The sequence below is a fragment of the Nothobranchius furzeri genome, chromosome 3, assembly GCF_043380555.1.
Source record: "Nothobranchius furzeri strain GRZ-AD chromosome 3, NfurGRZ-RIMD1, whole genome shotgun sequence".
In the NCBI taxonomy this organism is placed as follows: Eukaryota; Metazoa; Chordata; class Actinopteri; order Cyprinodontiformes; family Nothobranchiidae; genus Nothobranchius; species Nothobranchius furzeri.
This window is the reverse complement of record NC_091743.1, coordinates 42,050,387-42,073,635: the sequence shown is the minus strand read 5'-3', so window position 1 is coordinate 42,073,635 and position 23,249 is coordinate 42,050,387. Positions and strand designations below refer to the sequence as shown.

The 23,249-nt window shown below is 45.1% G+C and overlaps 1 protein-coding gene across 2 annotated transcripts in view; it reads left to right on the top strand.

The window, feature by feature from the left end:
* cntn4 (contactin 4) overlaps positions 1 to 23,249 on the top strand; it is a 322,925-nt gene that overhangs the window by 148,515 nt on the left and 151,161 nt on the right. For both annotated transcript variants that reach the window (XM_054748366.2, XM_054748364.2), the window contains exon 5: positions 22,843 to 22,938. In XM_054748366.2, the coding sequence (XP_054604341.2) occupies positions 22,843 to 22,938 (96 nt within the window). The remainder of the gene's footprint in view (positions 1 to 22,842; positions 22,939 to 23,249) is intronic.

Genomic DNA, 23,249 nt, shown 5'->3' with positions numbered 1-23,249 from the left:
AAAAAAATTTAAATAAAAAATAAAATAAAATAAAATACTCCTCCTTGAAACGTCACCTTATCGTGGTGGAGGAGTTTGAGTGCCCTAATGATCCTAGGAGCTATGTTGTCTGGGGCACTTAGTGCCCCTGGTAGGGTCTCCCATGACAAATTGGTCTTAGGTGAAGGGTGAGACAAAGAACGGTTCGAAGGATCTTTCATGGCGGTTAAAACGAAGAGTCGGAGTACCTGGCCCGGAGGGTTACCGGGGTCCCACCCTGGAGCCAGGCCTGGGGTTGGGGCCCGTGAGCGAGCACCTGGTGGCCGGGCTTTCGCCCATGGGGCCCGGCCGGGCCCAGCCCGAACCGGATACATGGGCTCGTCCAACTGTGGACCCACCACCCGCAGGAGGAACATGAAGGGTCCGGTGCAATGCGAATCGGGTGGCAGACCAAGGCGGGAGCCTTGGCGGTCCAATCCCCGGACAAGAAAACTAGTCTTTGGGACATGGAACGTCACCTCGCTGGCGGGGAAGGAGCCGGAGCTTGTGGCAGAGGTTGAGCGGTACCGGCTAGATATAGTCGGACTCACCTCGACACATTGCATTGGCTCTGGAACCCGAGACCTGGAGAGGGGTTGGACACTCTACTTTGCTGGAGTTGCTCCGGGTGAGAGGCGGAGGGCTGGGGTTGGCTTTTTGTTAGCCCCGAGACTCTCTGCCTGTGTGTTGGGGTTTACCCCGGGGGACAAGAGGGTAGCTTCCTTGCGCCTTCGGGTCGGGGAACGGGTCCTGACTGTTGTTTGTGCTTATGGGCCAAATATCAGTTCAGAGTACCCACCCTTTTTGGAGTCCCTGGGACGAGTGCTAGATAGTGCTCCATCAGGGGACTCCATTGTCCTGCTGGGGGACTTCAATGCTCACGTGGGCAATGACAGCTTGACCTGGAGGGGTGTGATTGGGAGGAACGGCCCACCTAATCTGAACTCGAGCGGTGTTTTGCTATTGGACTTCTGTGCAAGCCGCAGTTTGGCCATAACGAACACCATGTTCGAACATAAGGATGCCCACCGGTACACTTGGTACCAGGGCAGCCTAGGTCACAGGTCGATGATAGATTTTGTAGTCGTATCATCTGACCTGCGGCCGTGTGTTTTGGACACCCGAGTGAAGAGAGGGGCGGAGCTGTCAACTGATCACCACCTGGTGGTGAGTTGGATCAGATGGCAAGGGAACATGCCGCGTAGACCTGGCAGACCCAAACGCATAGTGAGGGTCTGCTGGGAACGCCTGGCAGAAGAACCTGTCAAGACGGTCTTCAACTCCCACCTCCGGCAGAGCTTTGACCACGTCCCGAGAGCAGTGGGGGACATTGAGTCCGAGTGGGCCTTGTTCCACTCTGCGATTGTCGAGGCGGCTGTTGCTAGCTGTGGTCGTAAGGTGGCCGGTGCCAGTCGTGGTGGCAACCCCCGTACCCGCTGGTGGACACCAGAGGTTCGGGGAGCCGTCAGGCTGAAGAAGGAGGCCTACAGGGCGTGGCTGGTCTGTGGGTCTCCGGAGGCAGCAGACAGGTACCGGATAGCCAAGCGGGGTGCAGCAGTGGCAGTTGCCGAGGCAAAATCTCGGGCGTGGGAGGAGTTTGTTGAGGCCATGGAGAAAGACTATCGATCGGCTCCAAAGAGGTTCTGGCAAACTGTCCGGCGCCTCAGGAGAGGAAGGCAGCAACTCGCTCACACTGTTTACAGTGGGGATGGGGAGCTGCTGACGTCAACTGAGGCTATAGTCGGACGGTGGAAGGAATACTTTGAGGAGCTCCTCAATCCCACCAATGCGCATTCCGAGGAGGAACCAGAGCTGGGAGGCCTGGGGATGGACTGTCCGATCTCGGGGGCAGAAGTTGCTGAGGTAGTCAAACAACTACACAGCGGCGGAGCCCCGGGGGCGGATGAGGTTCGTCCTGGGTATCTCAAGGCTATGGATGTTGTAGGGCTGTCATGGTTGACACGTCTCTACAACATTGCGTGGTCATCGGGGGCAGTTCCTAGGGAATGGCAGACCGGGGTGGTGGTCCCCATCTTTAAGAAGGGTGACCTGAGGGTGTGTTCCAACTATAGGGGGATCACACTCCTCAGCCTCCCTGGAAAGGTCTACTCCAAGGTACTGGAGAGGAGGGTCCGATCGATAGTTGAATCTCAGACAGAGGAGGAGCAATGTGGTTTTCGTCCTGGCCGTGGAACTGTGGACCAGCTCTATACCCTTGCAAGGGTGATGGAGGGGGCATGGGAGTTTGCCCAACCAATCCACATGTGCTTTGTGGATTTGGAGAAGGCTTATGACCGTGTCCCCAGGGGCACCCTGTGGGGGACGCTCCAGGAGTATGGGGTGGGTGGCTTTCTGTTAAGAGCCATTCAGTCCCTTTACCAGAGGAGCGTGAGTTTGGTCCGCATAGCCGGTAGTAAGTCGGACCTTTTCCCAGTGAGGGTTGGACTCCGCCAGGGCTGCCCTTTGTCACCGGTTCTGTTCATCACTTTTATGGACAGAATTTCTAGACGCAGCCGTGGTGTGGAGTGTGTCGAGTTTGGTGGCAGGAGAATCTCGTCTCTGCTTTTTGCGGATGATGTGGTCCTCCTAGCTTCATCCAGCTCTGACCTTCAGCTCTTGCTGGGTAGGTTCGCGGCCGAATGTGAAGCAGCTGGGATGAGGATCAGCACCTCCAAATCTGAGACCATGGTTCTCGACCGGAAAAGGGTGGCTTGCCACCTCCGGGTTGGGGGAGAGGTCCTACCTCAAGTGGAGGAGTTTAAGTATCTCGGGGTCTTGTTCACGAGTGAGGGTAGGAGGGATCGGGAGATCGACAGGCGGATTGGTTCGGCGTCTGCAGTGATGCGGACGCTGAGCCGATCTGTCGTGGGGAAGAGGGAGCTGAGCCAGAAAGCCAGGCTCTCGATTTACCGGTCGATCTACGTCCCAATCCTCACCTATGGTCATGAGCTTTGGGTAATGACCGAAAGAATGAGATCGCGGATACAAGCGGCCGAAATGAGTTTCCTCCGTAGGGTGGCCGGGCTCAGCCTCAGAGATAGGGTGAGGAGCTCGGACATTCGGGAGGGACTCGGAGTAGAACCGCTGCTCCTCCGGATCGAAAGGAGCCAGTTGAGGTGGTTTGGGCATCTGGTCAGGATGCCTCCTGGACGCCTCCCCGGGGAGGTGTTTCGGGCATGTCCTGCCGGCAGAAGGCCCCTGGGTCGACCCAGGACACGTTGGAGAGGTTACATCTCCAATCTGGTCCGGGAACGCCTTGGGGTCCTGCCGGAGGAGCTGGTGGACAAGGCCGGGGAGAGGACGGCCTGGAGCTCCCTAGTTGGGATGCTGCCCCCGCGACCCGGACCCGGATAAGCGGAGGAAGATGAGACGAGACGAGATAAAATAAAATAAATTAGTGTTTTATTTTTTATTTTATTCAACTGTCAATTTAAAAGTCAACTTTACACAGATAGGTTGGCATTATGGGGCTTTTGGAGATGTCAAACACTTATTTCTGAATAAATCAAATACATCATTGTCGCGGATGGTTTATGTGAAGGTTGAATGATATTTTACATTAAACCTGGCCTTAAACCTTATAATGAAATTGTGATTGCCACTTGGAGCCTTCTTGTTTTCAGGAAAGCCCCATTGATCAGTGAGCATGCTCTGCCTTTTAATTCAGTCATCTAGCTTTAGGTGTGAGAGGTTTCTCTGCTTTCTTCCTATAAATAAACATCTGTAAGATCCATCTTGTTGAAGGCAGTAATCTTCATTAAATGGATCATTGGCATTCTTGGTGATTGCGAATTAGCAAAACCGTGCTCTTGCTCCTTAAAGGTAGGTGATCATAGAAAAAGTTGTTCAAGAAAAATACACTGAAACAAAAAACACAATTCAAACGTCCAAACCCTTTCTTTAGGCTCCGCCTCTAAATCCCATCTCCAGAATACAGGAGAATGGATCTTGGTGCTTAAAAAAGTGTTTTTTCCTCAGATTTCACACTTAAATCTTTATAATCTTCAGGAAAGCCGAAGCTGAAAATATTCTCATCTAAAGTCAAAACAAAGACTCTTTGACATATCACCAAAAAACTACTGCAGGAATGTAAAAACCATAAATTTGACCATCGGAGCCTTTTGCCACATGACTTCTTTTCACACAACAGCTGTTTGTTGGGTTCCTACACTTTACCATGGGTTCCTGTCTGCTTCTCATTAACTCCGCTGTCATGTAGTGAGATACACAGGTGTGTGGTTACCATGGTGACCCTATCGGGCCACTGGTGGTCACCATGCTGCCTTCATTGAGCATCTGTCAGCAGTCTCAGCTTGTTGTTGTTGTTGCTGTTCTGGTTTCCATCCCTAGATTGTTTCTACATCAAAATAAGCCTTTTTTTTCTCAGATCAGATAATTACAAAGTTGATCCTGGGATTTTGAAGCTGCGTCCTTGCCCTTCAACGTGTATTTATTTTTACTTTCCTGCAAAATGATAATCTTCACCTATCTTTTGTTGGTCTACATGGTCCAAAACACCCTCAAGGTTATTCTTTAACTTCACCAGAACTCTGCATGCTTGGCTGTTTTCTCCACGTCTCAAACTTTTGATGGATGATGCTACTTTTTGCGGGGGTTGAGGCTGTCCACCTCCTGAGACGAGGATAACTGATGGGCAGTGGGTACTTCCACTCAATACTTGCTGCCCTTGATTAGTATGTCTATTGATACGGGATCAGTGATTATGTTAAAAGATGCTTGCTCATATTTCATATTGATGAACAGGTTGTATATTTCATATCAGCGTCACTTTATGGACCTTTTAGATAAACAGCCGAGCTGACGGTCTTATTCAGGTTTTCACAAGTCTCAGCTGCCTGATCAACCCAAACTTGCAAAAAATAAAAACGATTGTGAAAGGTGAGCTTTCCTTGGCACATCTTGTTTGTGGGGGTTTACAGATATGCACGGTGTCATCAGTGTCAGGCTGTTTCCCCTCGTCTGCTAAACATCGGAATGACAATTTCAGATGTAAGTGGAGAAGGCAGTCAAACCTTGAGGGGAAAACATAAACACCTCATTTAGATGCAAATAAATCTTTTAGATTCCTTTCAGTTGGTTTGATAATGTGGAGGGAATATATTGACTTAGTTAATGAGGCATAAATAGCTAATAGGGTGTGCTCTGACTTTTATCTGTAGCAAACCAACAGAATATCCGGCTGTGAAGCAGTGGCGTGTCCAGATCTTTTAAAATGGGGTGGCCCAGTTGAGGCACAACTTTGTGCATGGGTGGCACCAATGGTTGTGCTTTTTTTTTTTACACCCAAGCCTTTTGTGGACAATGAAAAGCCTATTTAAAGGTAAATTAGTGTGGTGGCACCTGGGGTGGCCAATCAGATTCCAAGGGTGACATGTGCTACCCCAGGCCACTCCCTGGACACGCCCCTGCTGTGAAGACTTTAACCAAAGAAAATTCTCTGGTGTAAAGTTAACGAAGTTCAGCATAATGTGGTTTTTGTCCCTTTGTCTTAGAATGGTGAGTAAAATGAAATTTCCCTTTATGTTTCATGAACAATATCACTTAAAACTGTTTCCCACTGAATTTGGTACGGTCCGTACCGTACGGAGGCGTCCGGGTATCTGCCATTCACACCGACTGCTGTGCACGCGCTGAACCTTTACACACATCTGCCCCCACAGGAGCATTAGATGATTAGTAATATACTAGATAACTGATTCCGCCGTCATTAATAATAAAACAGAAGCCGATAAAATAATGCAACACAGGTTGTTTTTTTTTACCAGATGCACCTCGCTGAAACACCTCCCACTTCCTGCCAGGATCGTGCAATTTCTTTAATTTGGTGACAGCCCACATGAAGCTTATGGAATAAACTCAGTGACAGAGCTCCTGAGCTCGACATCCAGGTCCACACCGCAGCGCGGCGAGTGCTCTGCTTGGACTCGATGATGTTTGGTTTCTGGGAAACCGTGAGGACACCAGGCCGCATTTGTTCTGCATTTGGTAATTAACTTAGTAATGTCCTGTGGTAGGAAAAGTGTTTGGTGTCATTGTAAAAAATAAACGCTAAAACTGATGGCAACAGTGTGACCTGAGAAAAGGGAGGCAGATATTAATGCAGCGTCGGCTTTGGCCTCGGGGTTACAGGTTTTGTATGACAGGCTGAATATTTCTCGCAGCGTTGTGTCCAGTTTAATAAAGTGAGGAGCACAAGCGTCAGCGGCTGGATGTTACAGCTGAACAGAAGCAGGGCCATCAACAATCCAATTAGTGGTTAGTTATGAGTAGAAGCAGCGGCGGGCAGTCTGATTCTGACTGGTTGTGTTTGCTGGTGAATGGTTGCAACTGCTGATCACTACTGAGGTTTTTAAAACCTGGACAACCTGGAAGACCGCTGAAGGCTGTACACAAGAGTGTATGCATAACGTTTAGTCTATTATACGGAGTCAGTCTGATGCCAGTAAAACTTTGTAAATGTAAAAAAATATTTGAACACATTTGATGTGAAAACAACATTTAATATGTCTCCATCGGGTAAATAAATACATACACATCTATAACAGAATATTAGTGACTTCTTTAAAAATCACCTGCAATAAAAAAAAAGTATTTGTTAAAAAATGACAGTTCTTCTCTAACACCATTAGATTTAGGCCCTGTCCACACGTAGCCGGGGATCTGCCAAAACGTAGATATTTTTCTACGTTTTGGCCTGTCATCCACACGAAAACGGAGTTTTTTCACACGAAAACGGATCTTTTTAAAAACTCCGGCCAAAGTGAAGATCTGCGTTTTCTCCGTTTTGGGTGTCTGCGTGTGGACGGACAAAACCGGAGTTTTAAGGTCCGCAACGTCACTTTCCGTGACAAAAAATGCTGACATCACGTGCGCGACCTGTGTTTACACTAGCCGGCATCATGGATGCCCTCAGAGCTGCGCTCTGTCACTACCCGATCCATCAATTGTCCAAGCGCTTTCTGCTTGTTTGTTTTTGCAAGCGGAATTACTGCTCCTTGCGGAAGACCACAGACGAAGGACGAGGTTAAGAACGGGGGAAGTACTGCCGTCTACAGGTCTGGCATGTCCTTAACAACGTATTTATCCGGGTACGTGTGGACAGAGTTTGTTTTTAAAACGCGGTGGTGTGGATGCAAGTTTTTGGAGGGGCGGATATTCGTTTTCAAAAAACCCCGGCTACGTGTGGACTAGGCCTTAGAAACTATTCTTTTGAAACTGTCATATGAACTGAAATAGTTACGACTTTTGTTGTGTTCTTGTATTGTATGACACATAATGTAGACTTGAACCAGTTTTATCGTAAAGGAGCTGAGAAGGCAGCAGAAAACATACAGTTCAGCTCAGTGTGTAGCAGTTTGTTGGTAAGGGTTCACGTCCTGCACAGCTTAGCTTTATGCCTCAGCAGCACAAGACACAGCAGACTGATCTTGTTAATAATGTCCTGGAGCTGGACCAGGCTGTGTAGGACAACGTTGTATCGTCTAAGGATGAGTGTGTCTTACACTTTTCCTTTGACGACTTGGCCCAGATGTGACTGGATCCTTACCCAGACGTGTATACGGGCCTTGAACTCCTCATCTTAATAGTGTAGGACAACCTGTCCACCTCTGACAAATGTTTAATAAAATCAGAACAACTATCCAGATTACTCATATTTAGGAAGAAAAAAAACTATCCGAAACGTATGTCACTAAATTAAGCAGCAATTGTTATCTGCCACCACTCAGGCTCCACCCCCCAAAATACATAAGCAATGTTTATAAATATCAAATTGGTCTATGTTTAGTTTTTTAGGCTGATTTAGGGGGGGGGGGGGGGGGTTATCATCCACCTCATTTATATCAATGAGATGATGCTGAAAGATCTGTATCATCACATTAACATCAGCACTCATGAAGCTCCATGTCTTCAACACCTGAGCTGTTCAAACAACACACACACACACACACACACACACACACACACACACACACACACACACACACACACACACACACACACAGGGGAGTCATACATTGTGATGAGTCTAACGGTCACGGTCGGCCAGGTATGCTGAAGTATGATTAGTGGCTCTGGCATTTCGAAAGCTCATATGTCTGGGATGTGATGATCAGACTAATCTGGATCGTTGTTTGTAATGCCAGCTCAGGTTAGGGATAATTGATGCTAATGGACCTAGATAGGACATCACTTTTACTTATTCTGAGCCAATTAATTATTGTTAGGTGCTTTCCTTTGGACCGTTACACAGAAGCCTCTGTGCAGAAACCATCAGCACTCTTCCATATTTCCTTAATGAAAATGTGAAAGACTTGAATTCTCTTTGGTTCCTTGATGTGAATAATTTAATGGGTATGTTATTTTGGACGTCCCTTGCGGCCAAACGTTTTGCTTTTCTTCTTTCTTTGGAACATTTCCACAGCTATGTGAAGTTGAAAAAGCTTGCCTTTGGTCCACCCTGCCCATCTACCACAACAGACCCTTCCTGATTCGAAAGGCATCAACTGTACGCATCGCAAATTAGGCTTTTTGTGGCTGTCTCCAAGCCCCTTTTCACAACAATGCTTCTTTTGCTCTGTTTTGGCTGCGGAGAGTGGTTGGTAAGAGGTGCAGGGTGGGGCGGTGGGAGCTTTGGGGTTTTTGCCACATTTGCTGGGTGTTTTCAGCACGGCCGAGGCCATGCCTGCCATCGTGGACACGGACAATGAGCGGCTTTACTGAGCTACACATCGCCACTTCATGAATCAAAACAGCTTTGATCTTAGCCAAAAATAAAGCCAAAAAATGACTTTTTTTGGGCAGGGGGTGGTGTTGATTCAATTCAGTACCTTAGATCTCCCTTCCTTTTGTTGACTTTGTTCTTTAAGCTCATATTTTGGCAAGGCTTGGGTGCTTTTATCTAACCTTCTATTGCTTTTTTAGATGAAAGTAAGTGGTAGGGTTAGCCCAAAAAAGGGCTTCTGTTGTGGTTTCTGAGTCCAAGACCCCTCCAAAAAAGATCAACTCAAACCCTCTTTGAATAAGAAAGACTTGCTTTATATTATCTTCATGGACAGACAAAAGTCTAATTTATTCAATTCAATTCAATTAAATAATACTTTAGCAATCCCAGAGGGAAATATAGCTAAGCTTTAAAACAAATCGAATAATCAGTGATCAGCTTTCATCAAAGGCTTCTGATCAGAAATGCCAGGCAGCAACAAAACCCACTGAGAAGTGAAGTCAGTCAGCCAGATATTGTCACGCTGTGAACGCAGGATTGGACCCAGGATGCAGAACGCTACACCACTCAAGGCAGGAGAGGTTGTACAAAATAAAAGTCCTTTTATTAGGAAAATCAAAACTGCAGGAGTCTTAAGCCAAAAATATCTAAAGTTCTAAAGACGAAAAACAAAATCTCACTCGTGAGCCAGGAGCTATAGGTCTGTAGTGGTCCACACAACGCTGACACACGACAATGAACCGGCAAACACTGGAGACACAGACAGGGATATATACACAGGGCTGGGTGATAGGAGACGAGGAGCAGGTGTGTGGGGAATTGGGCACAGGTGAAACTAAGTAAACGAATGATATGAAGTGGGGAAGGGAACACACACGTTAAAGGAGACTAAAGAACTGAAATGATAAACCTATAGAAAACTACAGTGGAGAGACGGGGAAAATCTGGAGGGGGCTGGGGACAAAAAGGGCTGGGGACTACAAGGACACAGAACGTGAGGGGACACCTGGAGGGGGCTGGGGACCAAAGGGACACAGAACACGACAGATATTTAGCGGACATGTAATTCCAGTTCTCCGTTTAGGCTCACATCTGCCAGCTTGTTTTCACAGATAGGAAAATGTAATTAAGAGGGACAACTATTTTCTGTTTGAAGAGGGCTGCAGACAGTGAGGTGCTCAGTTATTCTGCTGAAGGGCTGACATGTGTTCTAATGAAGAGACACAGATGTTAAAGAAACGTCTGGATTAACATACAACAGTTCAATCTGAGTCGGACAGCAGGTTAAATTACTTTTCACCTTTTACAGTTAAGATCATACTTGAAGCAGCCATTAAATTTCACCATCCTGCCTTCTCACCCGCACACATTCATGTTGTTTTTTTAGGCATCAAATAAAAATGAACGCCTGAACAGGTCGCAGCACGGTGAGAAAGGCATGAATCAATCTGATTCAACACCTGGAGTAAACTTATCTGGGGTGTTTTATTTTGAGTCAGGAAAATGTATATATATATGTATATATATATATATCAGAAAACCATCAGGGGCTGCATAGTGGTGTGTTGGCTAGTTGCAGCGAGACGGTTGGAATACCATCTGCAGCTTTTGTACACAGAGTTAGCATGTTTTCCTCATGCGTGTGTTGATTTTTCTCTGGACACTGGGGTTTCCTCCCGCAGACCAAAAACATGCATATCAGGTTAGATGTTGGCTGTAAGTTTTGCCTAGCTGTGAGTGTGCCTCTTGTTTTTGGGCGTTTGTCTCTGTGTGTCCCTGTGATGGACTGGCGAATTGTCCTTGGTTGTCCTCGCCTGACAGCTGGTACAGTTAGACCCTACTGCGGCTCTACTGAGGACAATGGAGTTAAAATAGTAAGTGAGTGAGAAACCAGCTAAATTCCTCCAATTTCCATCCGTTTTTCATTACCTGTCACAACAAGCACAGGGCGACAGTAGGAAGGAATGACTCAGCTTTAACATCATGTTTCTAAATCATAAACATGTTGTTTTTAACAGTTATATTTTATATCTCTGGAATATTGTAGTAACAGATTGACTGATTGCACTTTGTAACTTTGAGTCTGTTAAAAATGTTTCTCTGCTTCGGACGGAAAGTAGACAGTGTACCTAGACTATTATAAAATCCTGACAGATCTACGTCACACTGTCACTAACATTCATGGACTCACTCATCTTGACTCACGACGGGGAAGGCTGTTGTTGGTTCAGCATCCACGAAAAAGCAGATAACGTCTTGACTTCTAGAAACTAACTATTAGCATTAGCTACTCCACCACACAGCAGAACTCCTCCAGGCTTGTGTCATTTGTGGAGATCAAACATCCACGCTGCGGAGCAGAGTCAGTGGAGTCTTGTTGTTAGCTAATCCAAGGCGAGATGTCCAAATATCCAACACGTTCTCACACCCGAAGCGGCTAAAACTGACGAAGGGTGACCAACCGTTTGTTTGAGGCAGCGCGCTCTGCCAGAGCGTTGCTTTCCGATGCTCACGGTAAATCAAAGATTTCACCGACATTTAACTAGCGATTTAACCTACCCCTCACCCCATCCTAACCTTAACCTAGTGTCTTATTCTACAGGTTTTGCATGCTCACAAGAGGGTAGTGGTCACAATTCGGTGAAATCTCAGTTTTACCACGGGCATCAGAAAGCAATGCTCTGGCACAGCGCGTCGCCTCCCGATGCGTTGGGGCACCCAATAGCAGAAAATAAGATTCCAGAACCTGCCGTCTAAAGCTCAGCCGTAAGGTGGGCATCTGGTAGTTCCTGGTGCACATACCACTGCAAATGTGTAGATTAAGCACACGATCCCAACCTTTAATACCCAGTAAACATATTTATCATGTTAAATGTATTTTCTTTCCCCCGCTTTTTAACGAATGATCAGCTGGTGGCATTTTCAAGTAAAAACAACATCCAACTGCATCAGGGCACATGTGTTTTTAAAATAAACACATAGCTAACAGCTGTGCCAGATGTGGGGATCAGTGTTCATTGATAAAGAATGGAAAAACACCTTAAACCCATCGCTTCTGAGACCTGCTCTGTTTGGGTTGAGGTGGCAGTCCTCTGACTGCTGAGGTGAGGACTGCTGTGACCCGCGATTCTCAAACTGCTCAGCAGACGCCAAACTGGGAGTACTGAGGCAGTGAAATGGGCCACATGTGACTGGGGTGAAAAGACTGGAGCTTTAAAGTTGAATAGACCTGCTCGCTTCATGCTGGAACAGCAGAGCAACAAGAGAGCTCTCAGACTTCCAGAGCTGTCAAGCTGCAGGATTCAGACAGCAACACAAAATCAGAGGGACAGCGGAGACAACACTGACAGATAAAACCTAAAAAACTGGTGGTGCATATCAAGCAAACACATCAGTCAAATGGAGCCAACATGGACGATAAAAACATTTCCTCTTTCAACACCAGATATTTCCTTATGGGAAGATTGAAGAGCTGAATGAAATATATCAGATTTTAGAATAAAAATCTGATGTGACAGGAAAACCCTGCTGGAACAGAGCTCTTCAGCAGAAAGTTGGCCTTCTCCTGGCGACTCGGAGCCTTCGCACCTGCACTCCCTTCACATTAACACACAGTCCTTGACTAAACCTGCTGCTCCACAGTGACTCAGGCTTTGCTGCAGTTGGTGAGCAGCTGGAACACTAATTCTTGCGGTTACAACCAGCTCCCGCGGGCTTGTGCTCCATCGGCCGGGCTGGGCTGCCACCCAGCCTCGGCACCGGCCTCAGCCTCACTCGTGTCTCACAGCCTCCAGGGTAGACTCACATCAGGTAATCGCTGCAGCTGCCTCTGACATGTGTGCTTGGAACCAACATTTTCACCCTTTAAATCAGGGACTCCGATGATTTCAGTATGATGTGGTTCAGACGCGCCCACACTCAGGATGTCTTATTAAGTGTTGTAGTTATTCTCGTGGTCGTAATCTCACAGTTCAAACAGCACTGTCATCACAAAAAGGCAGTCGCAGACTGGAGAAAACATTATGGAAGAAAACAAAATGGACACATGAAATTAATGGTGTTTTATTGCGGTCTACAAAGGAATTAGCTGTTACCAACATAACAAATTACCGTTTTGTTAAGGCTGAACATCGGTCCTTCTGGGACCCCTTTATACGTGCTGCAATGGATTGTTTGTTTTCCCACAATCGAGTGTTTAGGAGTTTTCTCCACGTGTATCAGCCTGAGCCAGAAGGCATTTGGTAAAAAATACACTTTTTTTTGCCAAAGTTTTTATTTACATTTGTGTGTGCCTGCTTATGCAGCCATTCTAATTAAATCATAATAATCTGGATATTTTTTCCTCCCTCTGGTGCAAATCTGTGATGGGTTTGTTGTTTGAAACGTTGTCCGAACCTAGTTTGTGTTATTCTGACTGAATCCTGAGTAATTCTCTATAAACGTTTAACATACTATATATACCATTTAAAGGGGCATTATGGAAGTGTGACAGCCAAAACATGTATAGAAATAATAAATGTCTTCTTCAGACATTCTCCTGCAATGCCCTGGTCCTGTAGAATGAGCCCTGGCATTTTTACTGTGATTGCCTGTTTTTCTGTAAAATCACAGAAAAAGAGAGATGCTCGGGTCGAGCAGGCTGCTTCATGCGCGATCACGCTCAGGCATAGCTCGTAGCATTTGCTATCCGTAGCTTTAGCAGCAGAGAGAGAGGTAGTGCGACCTCAGCGGCTTTTTCGCTGTTCCTAACACCTAGTGATGAACCTAGCTACATTTCTGAGGACACTTAGCTACTTTCTTCTAGATATTTCCTGCAAATTAGCAACAAAATAGCCATTTTCGCTTCGAACTGTTCTTTGGTTTGACGTTTCAGGTGTCATCAAGGATATAAAAGTTACAGATACTATGAATGTTGCAAGAGCGTAGCTCACCTTGTAAGATGTCTGACTCTTGCAGGGTTTGATTCTGGATGTGAACATAGTTTATTTAGAGTTTATTTTTCACATTAATGAGATATTTTTTTACAGTAAGATGCCCAAATTTTTATTTGAGACTCGCCGAACGGCATTGAATTCACAGATAAAAATGATGTGGGTTCAACTTTCATTTTGGAACAACTTTTCAAGCAAGGGAAGGGAATGATCTGAGCATGCAGGAGGACTGACCCATCTTAAACCTTTGTCGGCTGTGCTGAAGAGAAAGGTACAGAACCAAATTAATTAGCTGCGTGTTCTCCTGTCCTCTGTCCTCGGGGCCACACACGCACACACACACACACACACGGGACTGTCTCAGCTGTTATTTTCGTTAAGGAGTGTGCACGTACAGCATGCGCGCCTCGTGCACGAGCCTACTATTGAAGCTGCCGTTACGCTTTTGGCCTGAGGGGGCAATCGCGAGCATAAAAATTCAAAATCCCGTAAAGTCCCTTTAAAGCCTTAAATATTTAAACACACACACACACAATTCTTTGTATAAGTCTGTGACAGTATGACAGAAGAAATAAAACTGTCCCTCACCACCTGCAGGTCCTCCACCAGGGGGCAGCGGGTGGAGGATTATGATGAAGGTGCTAATCCTGATGCGCTAGCTGGAGGCATTAAAGCCAGAAGAGGTTTGATGTGAGACTGTGACACGACTCTACAAAGGGTTACTGAAGTCTATCTCACCATTAACCCGTGACATATCTGAAATACATAAAGCACAACATAAATTACCCACACGGATGTCACATGTGGAAAGCCACTTGTCCAAACACGCTTTAGTGAACATGTAAAACACATGTTCTGCACGATTCTCTAACAGTCTGATCCCTCCTTGTAGAACCACATGCTTTTCTCATAAGAGTTAAGTCAAAATGTTAAGAAAACTTCAGTCACGATTTTTGAAAGTAAACTAAAGATTAGCCAGAGGAAGTGAGCATCATTGTGCTCTGAACCCAACTGTATTGGTTCTGTTTTTATTAATATTGCATCAAAGAGTCCTCTGAGTTCTGGCTGAGAATACCATGAAAGAGCTGAAGTATTTTCTTAATGCGAGCTGAGCTCCGAGCTCCCAGCAGCAGCATTCCCAGCAGAACTCACAACTTCCTTCAGTTTTTCCAGATAAGCATCCAAATCACAACCAGTATATAAATCATTAGACATGTTCTCTGGTCAGAACCGCGAGGAGTTCTGGTAAGTTCCCTACAGAATGTGTTCGAATCCAGAACCAAGTTAAAACATGTCTTTTGCTGCAGTTTTCAATGTTTTTGGGGAGATTTTTTTAACATATTGATTGAAATGCTCTCAACGTAAAGATGGCAAGCAATAGATTCAATGTTTTGTTCAAACCTAAAATACATTTATTCGCCTCTGAAATGTACAATAGTGAAAAAACCTCATCCAGTCCAGTGCTGGTCCCTTTCTAAACGACACGGCCATCTTCTGAACGTCTCTGACCCCGCTGCTTATACCAACCTCTGTGCATCAAACGCACGTTCTCCTCAAGAAGAAGAAGAAAATGTCATTTCTATAGCGCCTCACAGGATAAAAATCACGAGGCGCTTCACAAAAACACAAAATGTAAAAATATAAAAAATAATTTAGAAAATGATTTAAAATATATTTAAAATGAGCAAAAATGGACAATTGTGATTAAAAAATGTAAAGAAAGAAAGAGAGTGAACAGGAAAGAGGGAAATCAGTGGATCCTGAGGAAGGTGGAATAGGTGGGGAGAGCAGAATAAAGAGAGAGTGGTGAAGAAGGTCATACAAAAGGCAGCTTGAACAAGTGAGACTTCAGCTGCTTTTTAAAGGAGACCACTGAGTCCACTGATCTCAGGCTCAGGGGGAGAGAGTTCCAGAGTCTGGGGGCCACAGCAGCAAATGATCTGTTACCTTTGACCTTTAGCCTGGTGCTGCACAACCAGTAGGCTTTGATCACTGGACCTCAGGGACCTGCTGGGGGTGTAGGGACTAAGAAGATCACCAATGTAAGATGGTGCTTGTCCATGTAAGGCCCTATAGACCAGAACCAGGATCTTGAAATGAACCCTGAAGTTGACTGGCAGCCAGTGAAGCTGGAGGAGAAGCGGGGTGATGTGGGTGTGTTTGGAGGACTTGGTCAGAAGCCGAGCACAGGCATTCTGAACCACCTGTAGACGGTTCAGGGAGGTTCTGCTCAGACACGCAAAAAGAGAGTTACAGTAGTCTAAGCGTGAGGAGATGAAGGTGTGGAGAACTGTCTCAAGTTCAGAGCGGGACAGAATGGGACTCAGCTTAGCAACGTTCCTGAGATGGAAGAAGGAAGAGCGAACAAGAGAACAGACATGAGAATCCAGGGTGAGAGCTGGGTCAAAGGTCACGCCAAGATTCCTGACGGAGGGTTTGGTGTGGGAAGCAAGCTGACCAAGAGTCTCTGACTTTGGGAACCAGCTGAGCTCAGCTCAACTAGCTGAGCTGTTTATTTTGTTTATTTGCTCGTTTTCCTTTGAAGCATGAATTATGAAATCTTCAGCCATGATTTTTTAACGATTTTTTTCATTCATCTTTAGGTGTGACTGAAACAAATGTCAACACATTTTTTTGGTAACATTTAATTTACAAATAGTTTATTACACGTCCACCTCAGTGGACAGCGTGCGTTCTGAACATGAAACATGTTGGCTGGACTTACTGAAGTCCAAATGGAAGGGCTCGAACGCAATAAAGTCTTCAACAGCTGTGCTTAATAGCAAAATAAATAAATAATAATAATAACAATTTTGAGTACCTGTCCATTGTAGTGACCATTATGCATCAAAGGGTTAAGGAGCTATTGTCCACATTCCTTTTAAAAGCAGCTGAAAACTCGTCTGTTCAGGCTGGCTTTTGCGTCACCTTCAGGTTGATTCTTCATCACTACCTTCTCTTCATTCAGCTCTTTCTACTCTGCCTTTCCCGGGATCCACTGATTACTCATTTCTTCTTCATTTTTTCTTTCCCTTCCCTCACTTTTTCCCACAACTTCGTACTTTTATTTTTAAATAATGTTTAATCTTTATTCTTTTTTTGTTGTTCTTGTGAAGCACCCTGCGATTTTTATCTTGAGAGGCGCAATATAAATAACTATTTCTTCTTCTTCTAAGACTCATTTGCACGAGAATGTGTGTGTGTGTGTGTGTGTGTGTGTGTGTGTGTGTGTGTGTGTGTGTGCGTGCGTGCGTGCGTGCGTGCGTGCGTGCGTGCGTGCGTGCATGCATGTCGCGTTGGGCAGGCAGAAAGAATGGAGTTCTGTTCATGTTCTGAAAGTTTTGTTGGCAGTAGTGTTTTCCCAGATTGTTGGTGGTGCTGAGCTCTTGTGATTGTGAAGTTAGGACTAAACCAAGACAGCCAAAAATCGCCTCGTTTTCATCATAAAACCTCCACACGCTATACATGCTAGCATACTAAACTGAAACGAGTGGGAAGAGGTTTGTTTCAGTTTATTCTGATTTTAGCAGCCAGGCTGAGCTGTGTGTTTGTGTCACAAGCAGGTGTTGTACCATACTCTGCAACCATCAGATCCTGAGACTCCAGGGGGAGCGTGAAGAAAACGGCTGGAACTTTTATTTTATTTTATTTTATTTTATTTTAATTTAATTTATTTTAATTCATTTTATTTTATTTTATTCAACATGCCCTGTGATGGACTGGCAACCTGTCCAGGGTGTACCCCGCCTGATTGCCCGTTGACCGCTGGAGATAGGCACCAGCCCCCCCCCCACCACCCCCCCCCCCCACCCACACACACACACCCGACCCCCCACATGGACAAGCGGGTTCAGAAGATGGATGGATGGATGGATGGATGGATGGATGGATGGATGGATGGATGGATTATTCAACTTTTTTTTTAATGTAGCTTGAACGACTTCTTTCCAAAAGCCAACATGGCGCCTTTAAACCAAACCTTCTATGCTTCTTCAGCACAAAGCATTATGGGTATCACTGCTGCAGGGTTTTATTACTGACATCAGAATAACAACTTTATTATTGAAATGCTGCTTTGGATCCTCATTGTTTGACTTTTAGCTGAACCTTTTCTACTTTAATCTCGTTGGTAAAGACTGTTTTGACAACTTTTCTTCTTCATTTTGACTTTAATCAGGAGGTTTTTTATCTCTATTCATTAACTTTAATCTCAACACTTCCTCTTTTCTATTTTATTATTTATTATTTCAGTTTTTTATACTTTAATGTTTTTACATCAGAAAAATCTCCACCTGAAAAAGATACAGGAAGTTAAGTGAATTGAAGCCCTGCTCAAATGGTTTCTAATGACATCACAGCATGTGCTGCTGCACTGGTGGCTTTAGAGAACGTTCGCCTCGATTACTGGGTCAGTTTTGTCTTATATGTTGTTTTGTTTCATATAAGATGTTGAATCTTCTCACAGGAGTAAATGAACTTTAAGAGGATAATAAAATCCTCTGGGGCTGCATGGTGGAGCAGTGGTTAGCACTGTTGCCTCGCAGCACGAAGGTTGCAGGTTCGAAACTCGACTGCAGCCTTTCTGCGTGGAGCTGCGTGTTCTCCCCATGCATGTGTGGGTTTCCTCCGCGTACTCCGGTTTCCCCCACAGATCACAACATGCCCTACAGGCTATACGTTGTAAGTCGCTTTGGATGAAAGTGTCTGCCAAATAAATAAACATAAACATAGGCATAAATAAAAAATGGATATATTCACTGCTTAGGTGCAGAAAGATCCAAATTCATCCACAATGCATCATTCGAACTTAAATTCTTGTATAAAATGATTTATTCTTCTTATTCTGGTTTAACTATGATCTGAACTGGGCTTGTGGCGAACTAATTGATGTTTAAAAATGATTAAAGACTAGCTCGTGTCGGGCTTTTTCTGGGTACAACATGACACATTTATTCTGACCTTATGATCCTCTTCATTAATCAGTGAGCCCAACATTTTTACATTGAGATCACTCTGAACTGAAGTCATCAGTAATCGTGTTTGAAAGTGGATTGCTGGCAGTTTTGTGACGTTTGGGTCATAAAAGAGCGAGCTTGCTACTCGCGCCGCCGCTCGTACGGGCTTGACAACTCGCAGGACTCAGTGGAGCGAGGTTAACTGAAGTTAATTAACCCAAACTGGAGAAAATGTATGGATAAATCAGAGCGTGACTCGCCTACCTTCACACATTGCCTTTTATTCCAAAATAAAACATCAGATTTGCAGCTACCACACACACGAAAGTAATTAAAATTATTATTGTTTTTAAAAAGGGCATTATTACATGAAAAAACCACTAAACAAGCCAATCTGTTATCTTTTTTTAACCTATTTTAGAATAGCTTCAGTTCAAACAAATAATGGTAACATCCTTCAGGACTGCTAAGCTAACAGCTAGTATGACCATAACCAAGGCTTTGCTGCCATAACATTAACATTTGTTTTTCTCTTTCAATTTACAAATGAAGACTACGTTAAACCAGGGTTGAGTGTAATTTTTGATGCTAGAAGATTGCTGCTCTAGGCGGGAAAAAAACCGACCCTTTATCTGAGCGGCTAACGCAAACAAGGGCTGAGGCGATGTTCGTGTGCAGCCTGCATGTGAATCTCAGCGTCACCTATCATAGTTCAAGAAGAACAGGTACTATAGGAGTTTTCAGTGAGGGAGACCTTTAAAAATGGCTGAGTTATTCCTTCACGGGTGATCAGATTGAATGAGCAGTCCTCCCATCGCTTTAGTCGCTTGCTGGAAGTGGTTTGGAGCTGCCATTGTTTCCATCAATTGTCTAAAGAAAATGAGCTCAGTTAAAGTGCACGCTTGGCTCCGACCTGCTTCAGCGGTAGCTGTGTAACGTTCGGTGCTGGTGGGCGTGATGAATGAAAGGTAACCTGATTACCAGCAGAGCTATTAAAATCTCTCATGTGTGACTTGCTACAGCAGCCCTCCGCTTAGCAGAGCAGCAACAGATTGCTGTTTGGCTCATATTAGTGGGTGTGTGTCACTATTGATTTCCATGTTGTTGTTGTTTTCGATGTGTTTAGCTCCTGCTGAGCCTGGATTTATCGTTCATGCATTCTGGGGTGCACGAGGCGGCTTTTCGTCCTCGTTCATTTTGTTCTTTCTTCTGAGATGTTTCCCTCCACGTAATTGTCACATTCTGTGGACTGTGTTAGCTGCAGCTCTACAATAAAACACAGGGAATGGTTTCATATGCAGCACCCAGACAAGGCAGGGTGGCGTCCGTGGGCCAGTCTGAAACAGACGCCGCAGGCACGTTTCTGTCCACCTGCTTTAATCTGCATTTTTAATTTGTGCTCATATTGTCGAAACCCAGGCATTGTGAGGTAAATGGGCCAGAGCTCTTCAGCTTTAAATGAGGCGGAAAAACAAAAGCATCAAAGTGAGGTTCCACTCAGACTCTTTTAATTACATCATCTCATCACAAGCGCCTCCTCTGCAGCAGGAGGAGACGACGGTCATGGCATTTCACGTGTTAGCACCAGAACCCAGAAATATCTGCTATTCACAAATCAGACGGAGGAAAAACAGGAAAACGGCACAAAAATACGTAATACTGCGGCTTTCTACAAATGTTCTGAGACAAATCCACTATAGGCCTAGTCCACACGTAGCCGGGTTTTTTAAAAAACGAATATCCGCCCCTCCAAAAACTTGCATCCACACCACCTCGTTTAAAAAAACTCTGTCCACACGTACCCGGATAAATACGTTGTTAAGGACAAGCCAGACCTGTAGGCGGCAGTACTTCCCCCGTTCTTAACCTCGTCCTTCGTCTGTGGTCTTCCGCAAGGAGCAGTAATTCCGCTTGCAAAAACAAACAAGCAAAAAGCGCTTGGACAATTGATAAAGCGAGCGCAGCTCTGAGGGCTTCCATGCTGTCGGCTAGTGTAAACACAGGTCGCACACGTGATGTCAGCATTTTTTGTCGCGGAAAGTGGCGTTGCGGACCTTAAAACTCCGGTTTTGTCCGTCCAGACGCAGACACCCAAAACGGAGAAAACGCAGATCTTCACTTTGGCCGGAGTTTTTTAAAAACTCCGTTTTCGTGTGGATGACAGGCCAAAACGTAGAAAAATATCTACGTTTTGGCAGATCCCCGGCTACGTGTGGACAGGGCCCAAGTGGAGGGTTAACATAAAAATGATTGGTTTTCTAAGGAATGAATCTTAAAGTGGATTTAATTTTGAACTTTAAGGTTTAACATGTCTTATTTTATGCTTCAGACTCATGACAAAGACTTTAAAATTATTTTAACTTCAAATATAGTTTATTGTCTCACGAACCCAAAATACATCCACCCTGCTGCCCCTACCGAGGAATGTGGTTTCTTCCATAATATTTTATTCTGTTGAACTTTGACCCTTCTTTATTATTTAGGCCATATGGAGACCAAAGTAACACAACGACCATCCCGTACTGCATAAACCTCTTTTAGAATAACTTTATAAGTTTGGTAAGCAGCTGCTTTTGGTTAAGTTTCATCAACCTGCTGAGTTCTCTTTCTGAGATTTTCTATTTTTGGTTTACATGAAAAGCTAAAGTTGAATCACCTGTTTACCTGCATTTGAGTCCTCCTGTTCCACACCAGCCATGGAACAAGGACAAGCTGAGTCCAATTAAATCTGTCCTTGGCTTTCTATACTTTTTTATACATTTGGAAATATTTCATTGGAGACACAGTTTCCCTGTGACCCTGCACAGGAATATGTGAGTAAATGGATGAATAAATGAATGATGAGACAGTTGGTAACATCAACTATCATTAAAAATCAACATTTCAAAATTTGCTTCAACACAAGACTTCCAACGTTCTTCTCTCTCTCTCTCTGGGAAATGTTTATGTTTATTTGTTTAGCAGACACTTTCATCCAAAGCGACTTACAATTTATAACCTATAGGGCATGTTGTGATCTGTGGGGGAAACCGGAGTACCCGGAGGAAACCCACGCATGCATGGGGAGAACACGCAACTCCACGCAGAAAGGCCGCAGCTGAGGTTCGAACCCGCAACCTTTGTGCTGCGAGGCAACAGTGCTAACCGCTGCGCCACCATGCAGCCCATGTTCCCTTTATGACCACAGAAACTACAATTCCCACCTCTGTATTTGGATTTATGGCTGTGTTCGAGATAAGCCAGTTCTGCGCAGAGTAGACCAGCAGTGATCGGCGAGCAGTGCATGCCGGTTAGATTTGTGTCCGAATTGATGCCGACTTGCTCTGATGTCATGCATACGTAGGCAACGACAACCTTGTGAGATCAAGGCGGCCACAGATTTTGGAGCAAGGCACTGCAGTTGCTCTCCACCAGCTGCAAAATCTAGAGGATGATGGGAAACGCCTGGCTCTCACCTGATCTAAGATCTGATTGGTTCATATTTTGATCCAAACATCCGGTGGTAGAACATGAAATGTTAGTTGGTCACATGTATTCTGTAAATCATGTTATGTTGATGATGACAACTATATAGGCCATAAAGTGAAATGTGTTTTGTGTTCCTTTGTCACGTTTCCTATGAGCTCATTCTTATTACTTATTATTACAGTCACGTCTTCATATACAATATATGATATCCACAAGCGCGTGAGGATGTGTTTCAGCTGCTAACAGGCACCAGAATTAAAACTGAAAATTGAACAAGTGTGAACTCTAACGCGATATCTTCAGCCATCGTCAACCGCGAGCTACACATGTAGGGAAATCTGTCCGACTTTAACGCCGGCTTTCAGCCACTCCCCCCGCTGCTTCCGTCTGCTCTCGTCTGGTTTCCAGGCGAGGCGCTGCTCAACTCGAACACGGCCTGTGTGTTCACTGGCTGAAGTCCATGAGTTCTCTCTGGTTAAGTAAAGCAGCAACGGCTCCAGCATTCAAAACGAAAAGTAAAGACAAGACAACCGTTTTGCACCACAGTCGTTAGTGTTCATCTGTGTCAGCTGTGGGGACCTAGCGTGAGTGTTTGTGCACGTATGACAGACTTTTGGGAGGTTAACAAACTTTTTATGAAACATTTTACTTCAGAGATCGTGTGTTTTGACCCCGGGCTGTGAGACATGTTCACTCAACTGCTGCTTTTCCTTCTCTCACCTTTCAGACTTGGAAAACTTCAAGACTCAGAGAAGAAGTTCTGTTTCTGTCCGCGAGGGTCAAGGAGTGGTTCTGCTGTGTGGACCTCCTCCGCACTCTGGAGGTAACTGACATACAAAACCGTAAAGTCGGACAGGAGGAGGAAATGCTGGTGTGACATGTTGTCAGAAGGGTGTTCTACAATCTGAGCCCGGTGGTGTTTGTGTGGGCAAGAGTTCTTTAACACTTGATGGATCTGAATTGTTCTTGTCGTGCTCTCTCTAAAACAACCACAGTGCTGAGTGGGAGGTAGAGAGTGGATGTTAAAGGCTTAATATAAAAAGTAAAAGGGTGTAAAATAAAAAAATATGGAGCTAATAAAGCGGGGGGGGGGGGGGGGGGGGAGAGTAGAGATAAGAGAGCAGAGGAGGGAAA